Source organism: Rattus norvegicus, chromosome 6 (assembly GCF_021556685.1).
Source record: "Rattus norvegicus strain SHRSP/BbbUtx chromosome 6, alternate assembly SHRSP_T2T, whole genome shotgun sequence".
Lineage (NCBI taxonomy): Eukaryota > Metazoa > Chordata > Mammalia > Rodentia > Muridae > Rattus > Rattus norvegicus.
In genome coordinates this window covers 57983814-58000877 of record NC_141539.1, presented here as the reverse complement: position 1 = coordinate 58000877, position 17064 = coordinate 57983814, and the positions used below count along the sequence as shown (strand labels likewise).

Genomic DNA, 17064 nt, shown 5'->3' with positions numbered 1-17064 from the left:
GTTCAACATCCTTAACCATCATGGAAATACACACCAAGGCAACTCTGAGATTACATCTTACCCCGTCAGAATGCCTAAGATCAAAAACTCAAGAGACAGCACATGCTAGTGAGGATCAGGAGCAAGGGAAACACTCCTCCATTGACCGTGGGAGTGCAAACTTGTATAACCACTTTGGATATCAAGTTGGCAGTTTCTCAGAAAACTGGAAATAGTTCTACCTCAAGACCCAGCTATACCACTCCGGGGAATATACCCAAAAGATACCCACCATAAGGTCACTTGCTCAACCAAATTCAAAACAGGTTTTTCATAATAGCCAGAAACTGAAAACAACCTAGATGCTTTTCAACCAAAGAATGAATAAAGAAAATGTGGTACATTTACACAATGGAGAAATTTGCAGGCAAATGGATGGAACTAGAAAAGGCCATCCAGAGTGACATAACCCAGACGCAGAAAAAATAAACATGGTACGTACTCACTTACAAGTGGATTATTAGAATAACTATGCTACAGATCACAGACCCAAAGAAGCTAAGTAAGAAGGAGGGCCCGGGGGTTGGGAGGTGGGGGGACTGAATCTCACTGAGATGGAAAAATAAATTAAGACATTTGGTGTTGGATAGAAGGCTGGGAAAGGGTAGTATAGGTGAGAGAGATTGGAATTGGAGAAACAATTGGATTGGTGGCGGAAGGCAGGCATCTCTGGGACAAGCTAGAAACCTAAGGCAATGGAAACTCCCAGGAATCTGTGTGACATTAGCTAACACTCCTAGCAATAGGGATATGGAGCCTGAACTGGCCATCTCCTGTAAGTAGGCAAGACCTCCAATGGAGGGACTGGGACACAGACCCATCCATAAAACTTTAGGCCCACAATTTTTCCTCCCTTCAAGATGTGGAAGGTTAACAGATGGAATAGAATTTGAAGGAAAGGCCAACCAATGACTGGCCCAGTTTGAGACCCATGCCATGAGAGGAAGCCCAGCCCTGACACTATTAATGATATTCTGCTATCCTTGCAGTCAAAAGCCCAGGATACTAGTCATCAGAGAGGCTTCACCCAGCAATTGATGGAAACAGAGACAGAGACCCAAAGTCAAACAGTAGGCAGATCTTGGGGAATATAGATAGATGGATGGATGGATGGATAGATAGATAGATAGATAGATAGATAGATAGATAGATAGATAGATAGATAATCACATAAAAATACTGATTCGAAAAAAAGAAAAAGGTTTATTTCAAATTCAGAAGCAGAAATCAAGAATGGATTACAAAGTATCTTATGGCTTGAAGAAACACTGGATAACATATATCATCATATCTTGACATCGCATCATTACCTTATAAAATTTATGTAATAACTGAAACATGCTGAAACTTTTGTTTCAGTTATTTCTTCCATTGAAACAGTACTTCAGTCCCTTTAATGACCTCCAAACCTTAAAAGATGGTGATCTGAAAGGCTTATCTTTTGCATATATTGGTGGTCAACAATGAAAAAAAAAAACTTAAAAACTCACAATGCAAAGGATTACATATCTATCTTGTTCCAAACCTCAAGCAGGCTAAAAACAGACTCAATATTTCAGGAATAAAATCAATTCAAGATTAAATAAAGCAACATCCAAGGACTTTTCAAATATGAGGTTCAGGTCAAGGATTAAAGCTCAAGGAGTTAAGATTCACTTTAGGGTTTTCAGAAAGGCATGAGACTTAAAAGGGTGTCTCAGGAAACTGGAGAAAATGGTGCTACAAAGTTAACATGAGGAACTATCTCAGTTGACACATTCTTGCTTCTCATGCTACAGAACTCTATGTAGATCATCACACTACTTTAAACATCTAAACAGGGCAGAAATGTGTTATTAACAACAGCAAACTCTCCTGATACATATTACTTCTGTAAACAACAGATAGATGGACAAAATGACCCAGTAGTAATCTATGCAACTAAGAAATATTTTAATCCAGAGAATCTGGTAAGACCTGAACATTTTGAAAATGTTCCCTGCCCCAAATTTTCCAACTCTGAAATCAATGATAACATTTTTCATTCATACACATTTGTAAACTTTCACAGGAACATTAAAAGTCATCAAACTGAAAAATTCAACAAAGTACCATGGAAATCAGTCATTTTGTACTATTATAAGCAATCATATTTAAGTTATTTTTCACTTGTCTTAATTTCTCTTGAGGAACTGTTTAAGATTTCTTCTATCAACACATACTTTATTGTGAAGTATCCAGTTTAAAGTTCTGTTTCAGGCTGGGGAATGAAACTTTAATCATCACATTCAAGTACTCACAATGGTAGGAAAAAAAATACACTAAATAAACATAAAGCATACATCGATCAGACCAGAGTGCAAGTATTATTCCACTAGGTGAATGGGATTTGGCAGTCTGTCAGTAAAATGTGATATACTACTCTAACAATATGTAAATCTTTTGAAAAACAAAGAACTGGACTCAGAGGTCTTACAGCTTTTGCTCAGTAACAGAGCACCTGCCTATGGCATGAATGCCATAAACTCCCAACACCCAAGGAAGAAAAAAACCCAAGATTCACAGACTTTCTCTACCTAGCCTTCTGGATTCTTTTCTAGAGCAACTGCAGGTGGACAGGAAGTGAGGACAGTGCTGCTGTTAGAAGCTGAATCAGGATTGCCAGCTCACCCAAACACAGTAATAGCTTCACCTGGAGTTGTATGGCTAAACCAAGGCAGATTCAACTTTAAACCACATTCTCAAACCTTCTTTTCCTCTTAATTTCACTCATTAATGAAATAACTTGTTTCATTCTGGCAAAAGAATTTAAGACCTCAGTTTTAATGGCCAAAGTGTGGCAAAGAACTAAATTTAGCCATGACAGTGAGGCGTCTGAACACAGGTTTCTTAGTCTGACTCACCACATCACCAGATCTTATTAGCATGCGTTTAACACAAAGTAGTCAGAGTCTCATTTGATAAACAAACGTACCTCCAGTACAATTTTAACTAAAGCCTTAAAGATATTATTTATAATAACATGTTTCAATCTTCTTTTCACAAATTTTCCAAGGTTGTTATTATCTCATTTTTACTCACTAGGAAACTAATGGTTACAAAGTTCAAAGGACTACTTCATGATCCCATTATTAAATAGGGATTGTGATTCATTCCTTATAATGCTCAGGGTACAGGCTAATTTGTATGTTGTCTCACTCCTGTAATAATATTAGCAACAGATTTAAAGTATACACCACCATTATTCAAACATATGCATTTCCTCAATTACAATATTTTTTAAATACTTAATTTTTTAAAAAGATTTATTTATTATGTGTAAGTACACTGTAGCTGTCTTCAGACACACCAGAAGAAGATATCAGATCCCATTACAGATGGCTGTGAGCCACCATGTGGTTGCTGGGAATTGAACTCAGGACCTCTGGAAGAGCAGTCGGGTGCTCTTAACCGCTGAGCCATCTCTCCAGTCCTTAAAACAATTTAAAAGCTATCATTTGCTATAACTCAAAAGTTCTCTCTACTAAATATTTGGGACATTATATTATCAAAATAAAACCTGTCTCTAAAATAGGAACAATTCTAGAGTATTGCCAGGTGAGAAATCCATGACAGCCTGTGGAATCACGAGATTAAGAGCCACAATCTGAGAAGCTTGCTCAGGAGAAGAAATCCGTGAAGTCACTTATCTTTCCCACCAAATGGCGTTCATGGGCCAGCACTGGGCTCAGGACAGAAGGCAGTTCCTCTCTTCTCTAGTCCATGCTCCCTATCTTTCACTGCTGCGGTGGTAGGCAGCAGTTATTGTTGCTTTCCTCCCATCACGATCTATTTCAAATATCCCCGCAAGCCTTTTAATGCAACTAGAAATAGCACAAATCTTCAGTAAGTGTGAGTACTACACCTAGCAATATTAAACATAACATTAAAACATACAGCCTTTTCTTATCTGCAAAAGTTTGCAGGTAAGTGCTGGTAGTGTTTAAATTAAGAGATGTACAACAAAAGATTTTGCAATGACCATATGATTTATAAAGGCCTGAAATCTTGAAGTTATTTCCTACTCCCACCCCAACGTTCAACTTATTTCCCCCAAACTATAGGAAAATTTGTAAATATATACCAATGTCAGAGAGCTTCTTATCATACCCTAAAAGTATACCAATTATATTTCTGCGAAAAACTGATCATCAAATTATTTGGTGTGCAAATACCACTTCCTTAGCATGTAAAAGGCCTTCAGATATAGGTGTTAACTAAAATATCACTTCTGGCTTTTGTTTGCAGCCATAACACCTCCTTATAGACAGGTGGCATGGTGACAAACATCTATAACTTCAATTCTCAAAAGAATAAGACCGGAAAATCTAAAGTCTAAGGCCAATTTGTGCTACACAGTAAGACCCTATTGCAACAGAAAAGAATTTAAAAAAGAGAATAAGGGCATGATGAATTAAAAATAATAAAAATAAAAATAATCACTTTATTTTGATGTCTAACCTCTGAAAACTTGAAAAAAATACAAAAGTCAAGCCCCTTAAATTTCTTGAAAATATATATACCATTATTATTTAAAAATTAAAAATAAATCTCTTTTAAAGTTTTGTGCACAGGATGGAAAAAAGAGAACATGTATAGTCTGGATCCGAGGACAACTCTGTGAAATCAGTTCTTTCTATGCATTCCTTCATGTGAATTCTAGAAATTAAACTCAGGTCACCAAGCTTGTAAGCAAGTGGCTTTAAGTGCTGGGCCATCTCACTGGGGCCCCAAATTAAAGTTCTGGGATGGGGAGTTCAAATATGTAGTTAGCAACACAAATATGGTGTCTATTACTCCTCTGCTAGGGGTGACAGATACAGGGTAGATACAGGGGGCTTGCTGGCCAGCAAGCTTAGCAGAATCAGTGAGATCCTATCTCAAAAATGAGGAAGGGAGCACTAGAGAAAGACCCTTCCAAACACAAACACACACACACACACACACACACACACACACACACAAACGATAAGTAAAGTTTAAAGATAAAACAACTCATAGAATGGTAGAAAATACTTGCAACTCTGATAGGGTTTACTGTTCACAACATATAAGAGATTCTAACATTTTAATTTAAGAAAACCAATAACCCATTTTAATCCTGAGCAAAAGGTCAACATAGAAATGAAAAACTGCTCACCATCAGGAAAACGTAAATTAAAGCTACGATGAGATTACTTTATATCTACCTGTTAGAGTAGCTATTATCAAAAAGGTAAAAGATACCAACAGTAGCATGGAAATTGTTATGGCTGTTACAGAATAGGACACATGGCCATTCTTCAAAAAACTGAAACAGAAAAACTTCTATGATCCCACAATACAAATTCGGTATATACATGTGAAGACTTGTCAAAGGGATATGTGCACTGTACATGACAACACTTTTCACAGCATCCAAATAGCTAATCAACTTACAGAGTCCATCAGGATGAATAGAGGGAGCTTCTACTACAAGATAAGTGAGCATGGAGTTCATTATGATAAATTAAATAAACCAAGCAAATACTTCGGAGTCTCTCATACAGTCTGCAAAATGAGCTCACAGATGAAAGGAGAATGGCATTATCATCTGGTAGATGGCAATGGTTGGTCAAAAGCTACAAATTTTCAAATAGGGAGAAATGTTTAGGTAAACTAAACAGAGGGACTAGTACCAATGTATTTATTAAAAAACTACAGAAAGTTCATTTTAAAAAGGATGCCTGTAAACCCTGGAAAGGCTGTAACTGCTATTGATACTCAACAACATGCTAGTATTGAGGTATCTGTGTCTCAAATTATATAGATAAAATTTGAACTTTTGGAGGTTTTAACTGTGCTATCAACTTAGCAAAAGCATATACCAATTTACTATGGTAAAAGAACACTACACAGAAAATAACAGTCATATTTGGCTAGAAATAGTAAACAATTTTCCACTTGCACAGAGGTAATGTACTGTATTAAATATGTAGTCCTAGCTATAAGAATTTGACTACAGAAAGAAATTAAGAATTCTCTAAATAATGAAAGAAAAGGTGGTGATGGGTGTTATTTAGCTTCACTGAATCATTTCAAACTGTATATATTAATTTAAATACCACACTGTACTCTGTTAAACATACAAGATTGTGAAAATAAACATTCATTTAAAAATTAAATCTTGTGGGGTAGTGCTGATGAATGTTTTTGACCCCACCACTTGGAAGCCAGAGGCAGGAGGATCTCAGTGAGCTCGAGGCCAGTTGGTCTACAAAGCAAGCTCCAGGTTAGCTAGGGCTACACAGGAAACCCTGTCTCAAGAAAAAACACATTTTAATAAAATAAAAATTAAATTAAAAGAGAAGTAACATTCAGCCATGCGTGGTGGCACACGCCTTTAGCCCCAGCACTGGAGAGGCAGAGGCAGGCAAATAGATCTCCATGAGTCAAGACCAGCCTGGTCTATATAGAGTTCAAGAACAATGAGGGCTACATGAGACCCTGTCTCAACAAAGCAAAACAAAGCAAACTACTATTCAGCTCAGCTCTTATAAACACGCCAAACAAGGAAAGTGTAGACTAGCAAGCCGGGGTCCCTCCAGTGAAACCTTCCACTCCCTTTGTACAGTTCCTTTCACACCTCTTCACAGGCCTTCAATACCAAGAAGCCTTCAAAGTTCTTGTTCTGGTTAGCAGCCTTTACAATGCCATTAATAAATAAAGAAGCAGCTCATATAGTTTAAAGATTAATCGATCCCAAGAGTATTTCCACCATAAATACACTAATCAATAAAATCCTGCCATAGTATTTTACATAGTACTTAGAGGCAAGGGTATTTGTACAGTTGTGTACTAAAGGGTCCCTAGAAGCTCAGCCCTTTCCTTGATGCACAACCACCCTCCACTAAGTCTCAAAGCTTCACTACATAAAGCACAAGCATTTCTGGAAGTCTCCATGGTCACATAACTTTGCAATAAGCTATAACTGTATCACTTTCTTTCTGAGTCAATCACCCATAGAAAGCAATGAGCAGTCCTCCAGAGAGGAAACTGATTTCATTTTCTTTGAACAAGTATCCTCCTAATTCATCTGAACCACAAAGCCTTTTAATTTCTTAACAAGCTGGGACTGCTAAAAGTCCTACCATTAGGGTCTTTTCCATCTGTTTCATATCTGTTAACCTTAAAGTAAAAAGCCAGTGTTCATATCTAAAAATCAATAAAGCTGGGTGAAGTGATTTAACACAGATATAAACTATTTTATTTGAAATTCACTTAATGTTCCATATATACAAGTCTAGGCACTTTCTATTTCTATCTTTCACTGCACTTCTCATTCTCATTTTCAGCTGTTGTCTGTTTCTGAGGCAGGGTCTCATGTAGCCCAGATTGACTTAACAACCAGATGCTGGCCTAGCTCCTCTGGCTCCTACTTCTCGGTGCTAGAGGTGCTAGAACTGCTAGAACTGAAGGTCTGAACCATCTTGCCCATTCACTGTCCATGCCCAGAAACGGCAAATGACTGACAACTGATTACACAAAACAGCCTACTCCACATTACACAATCAATTTAGCACATTTTCCTCCATCTCCTATTGCTTTTACTTAGCTATCATAAACTATTTCCAGAATTATCATAGCTTCTGAATCAGTATAGCTTCTGAAATATCAAGAAAACTTTAAAAGTGTACTAATGAAATTCAGTGATATTTAACAGTATTTTAATACTGAGAAAATTCACACTAATTAAAACAAACGTTGACATTAAAAAAGCCCCAATTTTGAGATGTAAAGTTTCTTATTCATAAGCAGAAAGCCAATGTTATAAGAAAAACATTAAAAATAGTGACAAAATCATAGAGAAAAAAATCTTAACTGTATATTAAAAGTACTTGTTTCATCCATGATGGAAAATATAAAGATATACAAATACAGAAAATAAATAGCCTTCCAAATAATTCAACTGCACTAACAAATACTTTAAGGCAAAAAATGAAGCCAAAAAATTAAAGATGAGAACTGCCTAACCAGGCCTGTACTTTCATTCACACTATTATCTTTTCCAGGTTTCAAAGTTCAATGTAGATATTAGTTTGCTTAATTGAGTAATTTTCCTTTTACCTTATTTAAAATTGCTCTTAATGAATAACTCATGTTATCTCATTCCTGAAGTTTCAACTAAATGCATAATTTGACAAATGCAAAAGTAAATATTTTCATATGAATCATTATTACTGATAGTATGATCATATATCTATGTACCCCTACTTTATTAAAGACTAGCATAGCGAAAATATCAGAAGTGGAAACAAAATAAAAAGGACAGGAATGGAAGAAAGGAGAAAGGAAGAAGGGAAAGAGAAAAGGGAGGAGGAGGGATTCTACATTGTGTGGGAGATCACAACATACCACAGAACTTTAAATAAGAAGGCTTAAGTGTGATTCTTATTCTGTGGTTTTTAATCAAGTTATTTTCACCTTCTCAATCCATTTTGTCACACAGCTAATGGTGACAATATCACCTACCCTAACTCACTGCCTTCTGACCAGGGAAAATGTCTGCTCAACATGACTAATAAAAAAGTAAGAAAACCTTTCACGATGCAGCTCATCACATTCGATTTTGAGATCTAACGATTAAATCATATCCCCCAAATCCTAAGACCTGCTGACTGGTGTAAGTTACCACTTGCAGACACACAGTCATTTGTATCTACAATACTTCAAAAAGGGACTGTTTATGGGACTTTAAAAAAAAATGGCAAGCTAAGTTCAGCAAAACTCTCAATGAATTCTTTTCTGTTCATCTGATGACAATATTCAGATGAGGAAGTAAGATGTTTTAAAATTGGTCAAGAAAGCTGCAAACTACTCATTGAAAGGCTGCTGAGCAAAGTGGTTGGTCTCTGAGCTGAGTTAGGGGATGCAATTTCTAGTGTCAACTATTTCACTAAGAACTGTTTGACCTTGGACAAGTCTCTAGGCTTCTGTCTGCTTATCTATAAAATGTATACTGAAAATCAGAGACGAGATCAAAGTACAATTTAATCTGAGTTTTACTTTAGAGCAGCAGCTCCAAGTACTGCTTGATAAAATAGCTCTACAGGAACTACCGGCATTGGAACACTACTCTGCCATAACAAGGCCATGTGATGTACACATACGTACACATGTACACACACACATAAAAGGACAGCTTACTACCATCTCTGACCTGTTTAAAATGCTTCACTGAAACATTAAGTCATATTAAAATACACACGATTAGAACCCTCAGGGTATCCAAATCAAGACAGTATCCTTGCATTAGCTCACTTTCATGTGAAAAGATCAAAACTCTAAAAAGTTTTTTCAAAACATTTCATGCTATATATTATAGACACCACTGAAAAGTTATTAATACTGATATAAGAACAGCTTCTCAATGAAATGCTATTTGCTTTTTAAATCTACAACTAATGACAACTTACAATATAACCAAAGTCTATAACAATGAAAGTAACTTCAGAAATATGTAGAATTGGGACACCTAAAGTGAATGTCTCACTCCTAGAAATATGTGGTTCATAAGCTAACAATCAAACAACAGGGATTTCCCAGGCATGTCCTGTATGCCAGATTCTGGACACAGATGAAAACAAACGGTAAAGTACAAGACGGCTTAGCTAGACAAGTTCCCAAAACTTGGAAAGTTCAGAGTGTCCTATTGTACCATCGCTTTTCACCCAGTAAAATCCACTTGTTTCGAATGTTTTTATGTCCTTTTGGCCCGTGTAGGACTGCTTTCCAATGACCATCAACGTTATTACCCTCACATCAGCTCACAAAGATGTCCAAACCAGTCCCTGACATCAGGATCCTAAAAGAACATAACTGAGCAGCTCCTGGCATTTTTTATCAAATCTACAAGCGTCAGACATCCACACCTGCAATAGACCATTAACACAGCTATGTCACCTTTGGTCATTAAACTAGTTGCACCGATTATGTTCTTCTCCCTAAAGTATTGCTAGTGCAGGCAAACTCTACTTCTTCAAAAGTCTGGTTTTTGCACTGGACAGTGGGCACTAAGGAAAGGGAAACTGATTGGTTCATCGTTGTTGCCCTACTTCCATTTCAGGTCAAATGAGAAAAACTTGTTCCACAGAGAGAAGCAAGGGGGCCATCCGCAGGTCAGGAAGGTGGATGCCAAACTGAACTTTGGGATCAGGGGACTGAAGGAACGTGACGGGATGTGGGGGCAGGGGAGGAGGGCACGAGGCCAGCGAGTGTGGCTGGAGGAACCTGGCTCACTTCTCGGAGCAGCCAGAGTAGGGGTGAAAGGCAGAATCGCTCAGGCTGGCTGCCACCGCCAGAAGCTTGACCCAGCCGGGAGGGGAAGGGCCCCGCAGCCCAGGGACGCGGACAAGGGCCGGCACACGGACGCCGGGACCACGACCGCCTCAGGGCAGCGGGACGCGGACTCCACGGAGAAGCGACAGCTCGGGCGAAGGGGAGCGGCGGCAGGAGGAGGTGGAACTCTGCCGAGTCAGCACCGCGCCCACTCGGTGGCACTTGTGGGAACCCTGCGGCTGCCCGGCCGGGCCGCGGCTCAGGTCGGGCCCAGCGCCGGGAGCGGCGTCTGTGACGGGCTGGCGCCGGCCGCTCACCCGCCTCTCAGGTAAACACTGGGCGCCGCTTACCTCTGTTAACATCATTACACCCCGGGGGAGTGACGTCCTCCCTAGCCTCGCCGCATGGCAACAGCCGTAGCAGCAGCGGAAACTGCCCGGGCCGCCGCCAACGGCGGCAACTGCTGCTTCAGTCCTGTCCCGGGCGGCGGCTTTACTCGGCTTCGCTGGCTTCCCCCCGGCCCGGCTGCTCGCGACGGACGCGCCGCCATCTTGGAAGAGCGACGTCCGCGTCTCCCCGCGACGTGCGCTCCCATTGGCTGGCGGGCCGGGCGCGAGCGTCTTGTGACTGTCTCCATGGCGCCGGCGCGCGCAGGGACGGAGGCGGGGGTTGGGCCGCGCGCGATCCGGGACCTCGGCTGCTGGCTGGATCCTGGACCACGGAGGTGGCCGGTAAACGGGCTGGTGGCGCAGTGCAGACTGCGTGCTGGCGGAGAAACTTCCATCGCGCAACTCCCCGACCCTGTGGAGACCGTACAGTGCTCGGGACACTCGGCTGTGGTCCCCTCCGTCGCGCGGTGACCTGAAACTGCCGCCCGCGCCGCGCCTCATTCCGAAACTTTGGCCGAAACTTGTCTCTGTTGCTGCCAGCGCTCAGTAAGTCCTGTGCTGGGTGAGCGACAGGTTGTAGACGTGATCCGGGCAGATCGCCTTCACTCCGATCCTGGCAGAGTTAAGGGCTGCTGCTTTGCTGATTGGCCAGAACCTGCCCAATCTAGAAGGCTTAGTGTTTCTTCCTCCATGGAAAGCCTTTGAAATCAAGCAGCTTTTACCCGGTAGCTGCAGTTTCCAGAGCTATATTGGGGTAATTTTTTTAGATACTTATAGAATATGTTTATCAGAGTGAATGAGTTTTAACAGATGTCTCTATAACAGTAGTTACGAATGAAATGAGACGAACTCTGAAATCCTGCTGATAGCATGACACCTGTCTCAGCCTATTTCTACACGAATGCAGTAAAATTCGCTCAACTTCTTCCTGAATTGCGGTGAAGTAGTTTTCCTGAAAAGCCTCTGCCGTTACAAATCAATTTATAAGGAAATTGAGAAGTGTTTGGACTTGAAAAATAAAACACTTGTATCGCGTTCTTACAAAAAAAAAGTTTATAAAAGGAACTGTGGAAAACTAAGGCCAACAGTTACTTCCTCTGTACTGGAATCTTTGCACTTAACAGTGGTACTATTGTGCTACATGTAATTTAAGTAGGTACTCATAAGTTCTCACAACAGTGAATAAAGCAAGTGCATTACAAACCCTGTGTTATCTCTATTCTGCTGTTTCCACCCAAGGAAAAATTCATTTATGATATCATACAGACTTTGAAGAAAAACCCTGACTGTTCCATTCATCGAGTTTATAACAAAATCGTTTTTTTGTTTTTAACTGGGCAACGTATATCTAATTTCTCCATTACTGGAACAAGAGCATTCTAACTTCTGCCATACAATAAAATATAGTTGGCAGATTAATCTATAAATAGGAAACAAGATTGAAAAACACAAACTGCATTGACACTAAAAGAAACCAAGAGAAGAAATAGAGGAACCTGAAAGAAGATACTGTTCCATCCTGTAAATAAGAATGCAGAAGGTTCATTAATGTTTAAAACACCAACTACTGAATTAAACCTGTAATTTAGGTGGCTTCCCTGGGTATTCTGTTCCACTTTTTCCTTTCCATCGTTTTCCTTTTGTAGAAGCAAGATGTCTTCCCTTTTTATAAAGGTGACAGATTAGGAGCCATGGCTGAACATGCACAGAGCCCTCTCCATTAAATCCCCAGTACCACATAAGTCAGGTGGAGCAACAAATGCCTGTAATCCCAGCACTGGGGCTGTAAAGCCTAGAGAACTAGACATCCGGAGTTACTGCCAGTTAGAAATAAGTAAAACAAGTTCAAGACCATCCCAGGCTAAGGGACCCCGTGTGAAAGGGGAGAAGAATGGAAATGTATTTGCACACAAATCTGTGCTGTGACATGGGTAATGCCTTTAGCTTTCAGAACTTTGTAAGCCTGGGGACAAATCAAGATTTCTAACCCTCCCAATCAAAGCTCCCAACCAGAACTTGCTTCGACTATACAATTGGTTCTGATAACATAGGCCCAGGCCCTGCTCCTGTAATAACTGGACATCCTATTGTCTGAGACAGTAATTAGCACAGCTAGACAGTAATAATTAGCACAATCAGCTCTATTCAGAAGAATGTATCAATACCAGGAAGGAGACCTACCCTCCGCTCGCCTTCACCTACCATCTTCTCTTCTTGCTGTGTTCTTTTCACAGTACTTACACTGGTTAGTTTTCTTTCTGATTTTTCTGTCTTCTCATAGAATGCAAGTTTCATGAAATCAGGAATCTCGTGTTCATATGTCTCCTTGATGCCCCCAAATACTGGACCCAGTCAGTATGTGGCACAGAGTGGGCGTTCAATGTTTCCTACATGAGCAGTGAGCCATTTCCTGAGAGACCTCTGGAAAATACCCTAATGAAAGCTAGAAACAAATCCTTTGAATTAAAAATTAAAAATATTTAAAAATTAATGTTACCTATTCTTATTTTGTAATTATGGGACCATCACTTTGGTCACTGTAAAGCTAGAGGGTGTCAGGACAGACTGTGAGCTTTGTATTGTCCTGGTGACACTAGGTATGAAGCTAGGCCTCACTGACTACTGAAAAGAGCTGTACCAATGAACTACATCTCTAGATTTCTTGTTACTCTATTTTCATATAGAGTCTCAATGTGTTCCTCCAGCTGGCCATGAACTCAGGAGGGCCTTGAGTTTTCAGTCCTGCCTTGGCTCCTGAGTAGCTAGGATTATTGGCCTAGTTTCTCATGGCCATCTTACAATATTGTTGTACAAAAGTGTTGGATATATGTCAGTTTGCTAGCTAAAGCAATAAAGTAAAATGTGCTTTTGCAGAAAGTTACGGAAACTGGAGAACAAAATGCTTACACAAGCAAGTAACTCTAAACATCAAAGTAAGCCTGCAATTTAGAAAGGGTGGAAACTTCATTCCTGGTGGCCTTGAGGATGTCCTATTCCTACCAGTTGGTTTAGAGGAAACCTAAGATAGAAGGTTGCTGGACTGCTGATAAGAAATTTAAAACAAAACAAGCTTTCTTTAGAAGCGCGTGATACTGCAAAGGGTTTGCTCCTAACAGCTGTGTGGATCAGCCTAAGCAACAGAGAAGATGACCCAGAAGAGGTAATGAGCAAAAATTAACTGTAGATCAGGCCACCGATGACGTTGATGGCTAAGCCTCCAAAGACGGAATATCTATTGCCAGCTTTTTTGGTTTTGAAACAAAAAGAATTTCGACATATTCATCTTTCCACAAAATGGGTCCAATTTCATTTTGAGAAACTGAGAAGGTATGTGTCCTTAACTTCCCAAACAAATTGCATCGATCCAGAAGTTTTCATGTTTAAATTTTTGCGCAATAGGCCAATTTTAGTTGTATTTGTAAAGCATGATTATAAGATTCACAATGTTGCAATATATGTATTCAGTTAAACCAAATTAGGAAAGTTAAGTATTTTATTATCTCTATGATGAAAACTTCCAGATCCTCTAAGAAATTTGAAATAAGTCATTTGCTGGTGTTGTACACTGTCCTCTAGTGAGCATTGAGCATCATACTTGTTTACAAGGTCCAGAGCCAAACCCCATAAAACAAGACTGAAATAACACATTGACCGCAGATGTACACTCTAAGAACAGACAACAGTGTATCCCCATTCTGTTAGAAGTTAGTAGGATAATTCCAATGTCAGAGCTGTAAAATCAAGCTTTGAATAGCCCAGCATAGTCCTTCCTTCTCTTGCATGGCACTTTATTGAGGATCTACTGACCCAATTCAACAGTAAGACAGGCAGAAATAATAAGGAGCCTCTTCATAGAGAGCCCCAAAATGACAATGTTCGTATATCTCTTTATTAGTAGCTCTAAAACAACATTACACTAAGATCTATATAAAATGAATATGTTACAAATATGTAATAGCCTGATACTTTAGTAGTATAATAAGTTAATAGTGCTCCAATCATACTTTTAAAAACAAATACTTCAGGCTGGGAGATGACTCAATGGATAATGCTTGCTTACTATACAAACCTGAGGACCTGAGTTCAGATCCCCAGAACACATGGAAAGCTGATCTAGGTAGGTCAGATCTGTACCCTGGCTGCTTCTCCAGGGAGACAAAGTTTGAAGGCCATCTTGCCTGGTATCTGAAACAGGAAGAACAAAAGAGACCTTGCCTCAACCAAAGCAGAAGGTGAGGACTGGCACCTTTGGTTGTCCTCAGACCATACATAGGCCATAGCATATACATGCCTCCACCGCACACACACATACAAATAAGAGATTCTTTTTTCTTTTGAGTATTTAAAACCACAAAAGCTAGATATAGACCACTTTTAAACTTTTTATTCTTAACCACAGAAACTGTTGGTAGCTTTTAGTATAACATCATAGCAGGCATTTGAAAGAGCCCTTACAGATCCATGACTGGCTTCTCAGGTCACCTGCTTATGACCTCACTGGGACTGATGTTTGTCCCTGTGAGGTGCTTCCCTCCTTCATGCTGTACTCCTGGAAAGTAAGTCACAAGGGGCAGTCTGTTCCTAGAAAATGGAAACGTGTGCTCTCTTCCCTGGGGACATTGCATTAGCAGATTTCTTGGAATTCTTCTCCATGAGAGGTCTGTCGATTCTCTATTTTGAGAGACTTGTTTGACAGTTTCATACAAACAGTATTAAATTTTAGTCACTTACCATCTTCTTTCATACTTTCCTTCCCTCCCTCCCTCTACCTTCTCCCCATCAAGCGCGCTCTCGTGTCTGCTTTTTGTGTCTAACACTCCAAGGTTAATCACAGCACAGTCGTGGGTGAGAGGTTACCTATTGGAACACAGGAAGTGTCAAATCACTCATACAGAAATGGGTCGTAGTCCAGCACTGCTTTATTGAGCCGATGCTCTGCTTTTTATCCAGTGCTGGGCTTTAAATTGCCCTTTGTCCCTTCACGTGTCCTGGTCAGTGTGGGATGAGGGTGGTGGTTGATGTTGTGGTGGTGGTTGTTGGGGATTGATAGGGGTTGAGTTTTCTGTTTGTTGGGTTTTCCATTGACTACTTCCTCTACTTATGGTTGCGTAGGCCTTAACTGGCCCTTCCTTGGCCAGGCCTAAGACAGTTATTTCTCAAAGAAACCTCCATTCATTGAGAAATAATATTAGAAAAAAGACCTGGATCTACAAGTGCTCTTTGCTGCTTGGACGGCTTTTCATCTGGGGCCATCAGAGCTAACAGAGCCAAGAAACTTCCTGGGTTACTTTTCTTGTTGCTGGGAGAAAAGCCCTGTTAAAGTAATTGAGAGATTAATTTTAGATCAATTTCAAGAAATGCATCCCATCATGGCATGGTATTATAGATCAGTCTACGGCAGCAACAGATGGCACCTTGTTCAGTGCAACCAACCAGGAATAGAGACCACCTTTAAGGCCTACCCCAAGAACCATTCCACACCATCCTAAAGATTCTACAACCTTCCAAAACAGCACCACATGGGTGTCACCAAGTGTTGAAGCACATGCATCTATTGAGCACACTTTGCATTCAAACTAGAACAGAAATGCATGTGTATACACTCGTCTACATGTACATTTGTATATAATCATCTGGATTAAACTAAACATAACTGTTCATGCTAGTTCAACCCTATAGTCCCACTGATTGGGAGGCTAAGGCAGGAATTCAAGACCATCCTGGGATATATGAATCAATATCTATAAACAAAAGTGTATGCAAATTTCCCCAAATCTAGTATATTACCAGAGGGTCATTCTAGCTTTCTCTCCTTATGTGCGATTCCTACTTCAATAGTAAGAAACCAGCTTCCTGTCATCGGTCTATATTTAATTGTTGCTTTCAATATATAGAGAGACCAAAGAAAGAATTGACTCAGTAAAGTGCTTATTTTGAAAGCATGAGTTTGATCCTCAAAACCCATGTAAAATTTCTGAGAATTACCGTGCACACTTGTAATCCTGGCCCTGGGGAGACCTACCCAACCAATGGCCAGCCATCCCAGCCAATGATGAACTCCAGGGAGATCAAGACTGTGAAAGGAGGTGGACAGCATTCCTGAGGATTAGCACACCTGAAGCTGCCTTCTTGTGTACACATAAGCACGTGTGTGTGCACGTACGTGCACACACACACACACACACAGGGTACACATGCATTTACAAATGTGTATATTGCAATGTCAGAATTATTAGCATCTACTCTCATGGGAAATGTTTATTTCCCAGAGTACAGAGCTTATACCTGCAGACTCTTTAGTTTTACAGACTCAAATGTTTCT

General features: G+C 40.1%; 2 protein-coding genes across 5 annotated transcripts in view; one reads left to right on the top strand and one right to left on the bottom strand.

The window, feature by feature from the left end:
• Snx13 (sorting nexin 13) overlaps positions 1 to 10923 on the bottom strand; it is a 103028-nt gene extending 92105 nt beyond the window's left edge. For 3 of the 4 annotated variants that reach the window (NM_001399694.1, NM_001399693.1, NM_001399695.1), the window contains 1 exon segment: positions 10704 to 10923. In NM_001399694.1, the coding sequence (NP_001386623.1) occupies positions 10704 to 10718 (15 nt within the window). In that variant the 5' untranslated portion in view covers positions 10719 to 10923. 4 annotated transcript variants of the gene reach the window in all.
• Positions 10313 to 11945, top strand: LOC148005191 (uncharacterized). Its single transcript, XM_087555082.1, has 2 exons — positions 10313 to 11288; positions 11568 to 11945. The coding sequence occupies exon 1, from the start codon at positions 10758 to 10760 to the stop codon at positions 11211 to 11213; it is 456 nt and encodes a 151-aa protein (XP_087411208.1). The 5' UTR covers positions 10313 to 10757; the 3' UTR covers positions 11214 to 11288; positions 11568 to 11945.
• The last annotated feature ends 5119 nt before the right edge of the window (positions 11946 to 17064 follow it).

What these genes read in the sequence shown, in the direction of transcription:
- LOC148005191 (XM_087555082.1), top strand. Translation starts at nt 10,758, where the DNA reads ATGGCAACAGCCGTAGCAGCAGCGGAAACTGCCCGGGCCGCCGCCAAC.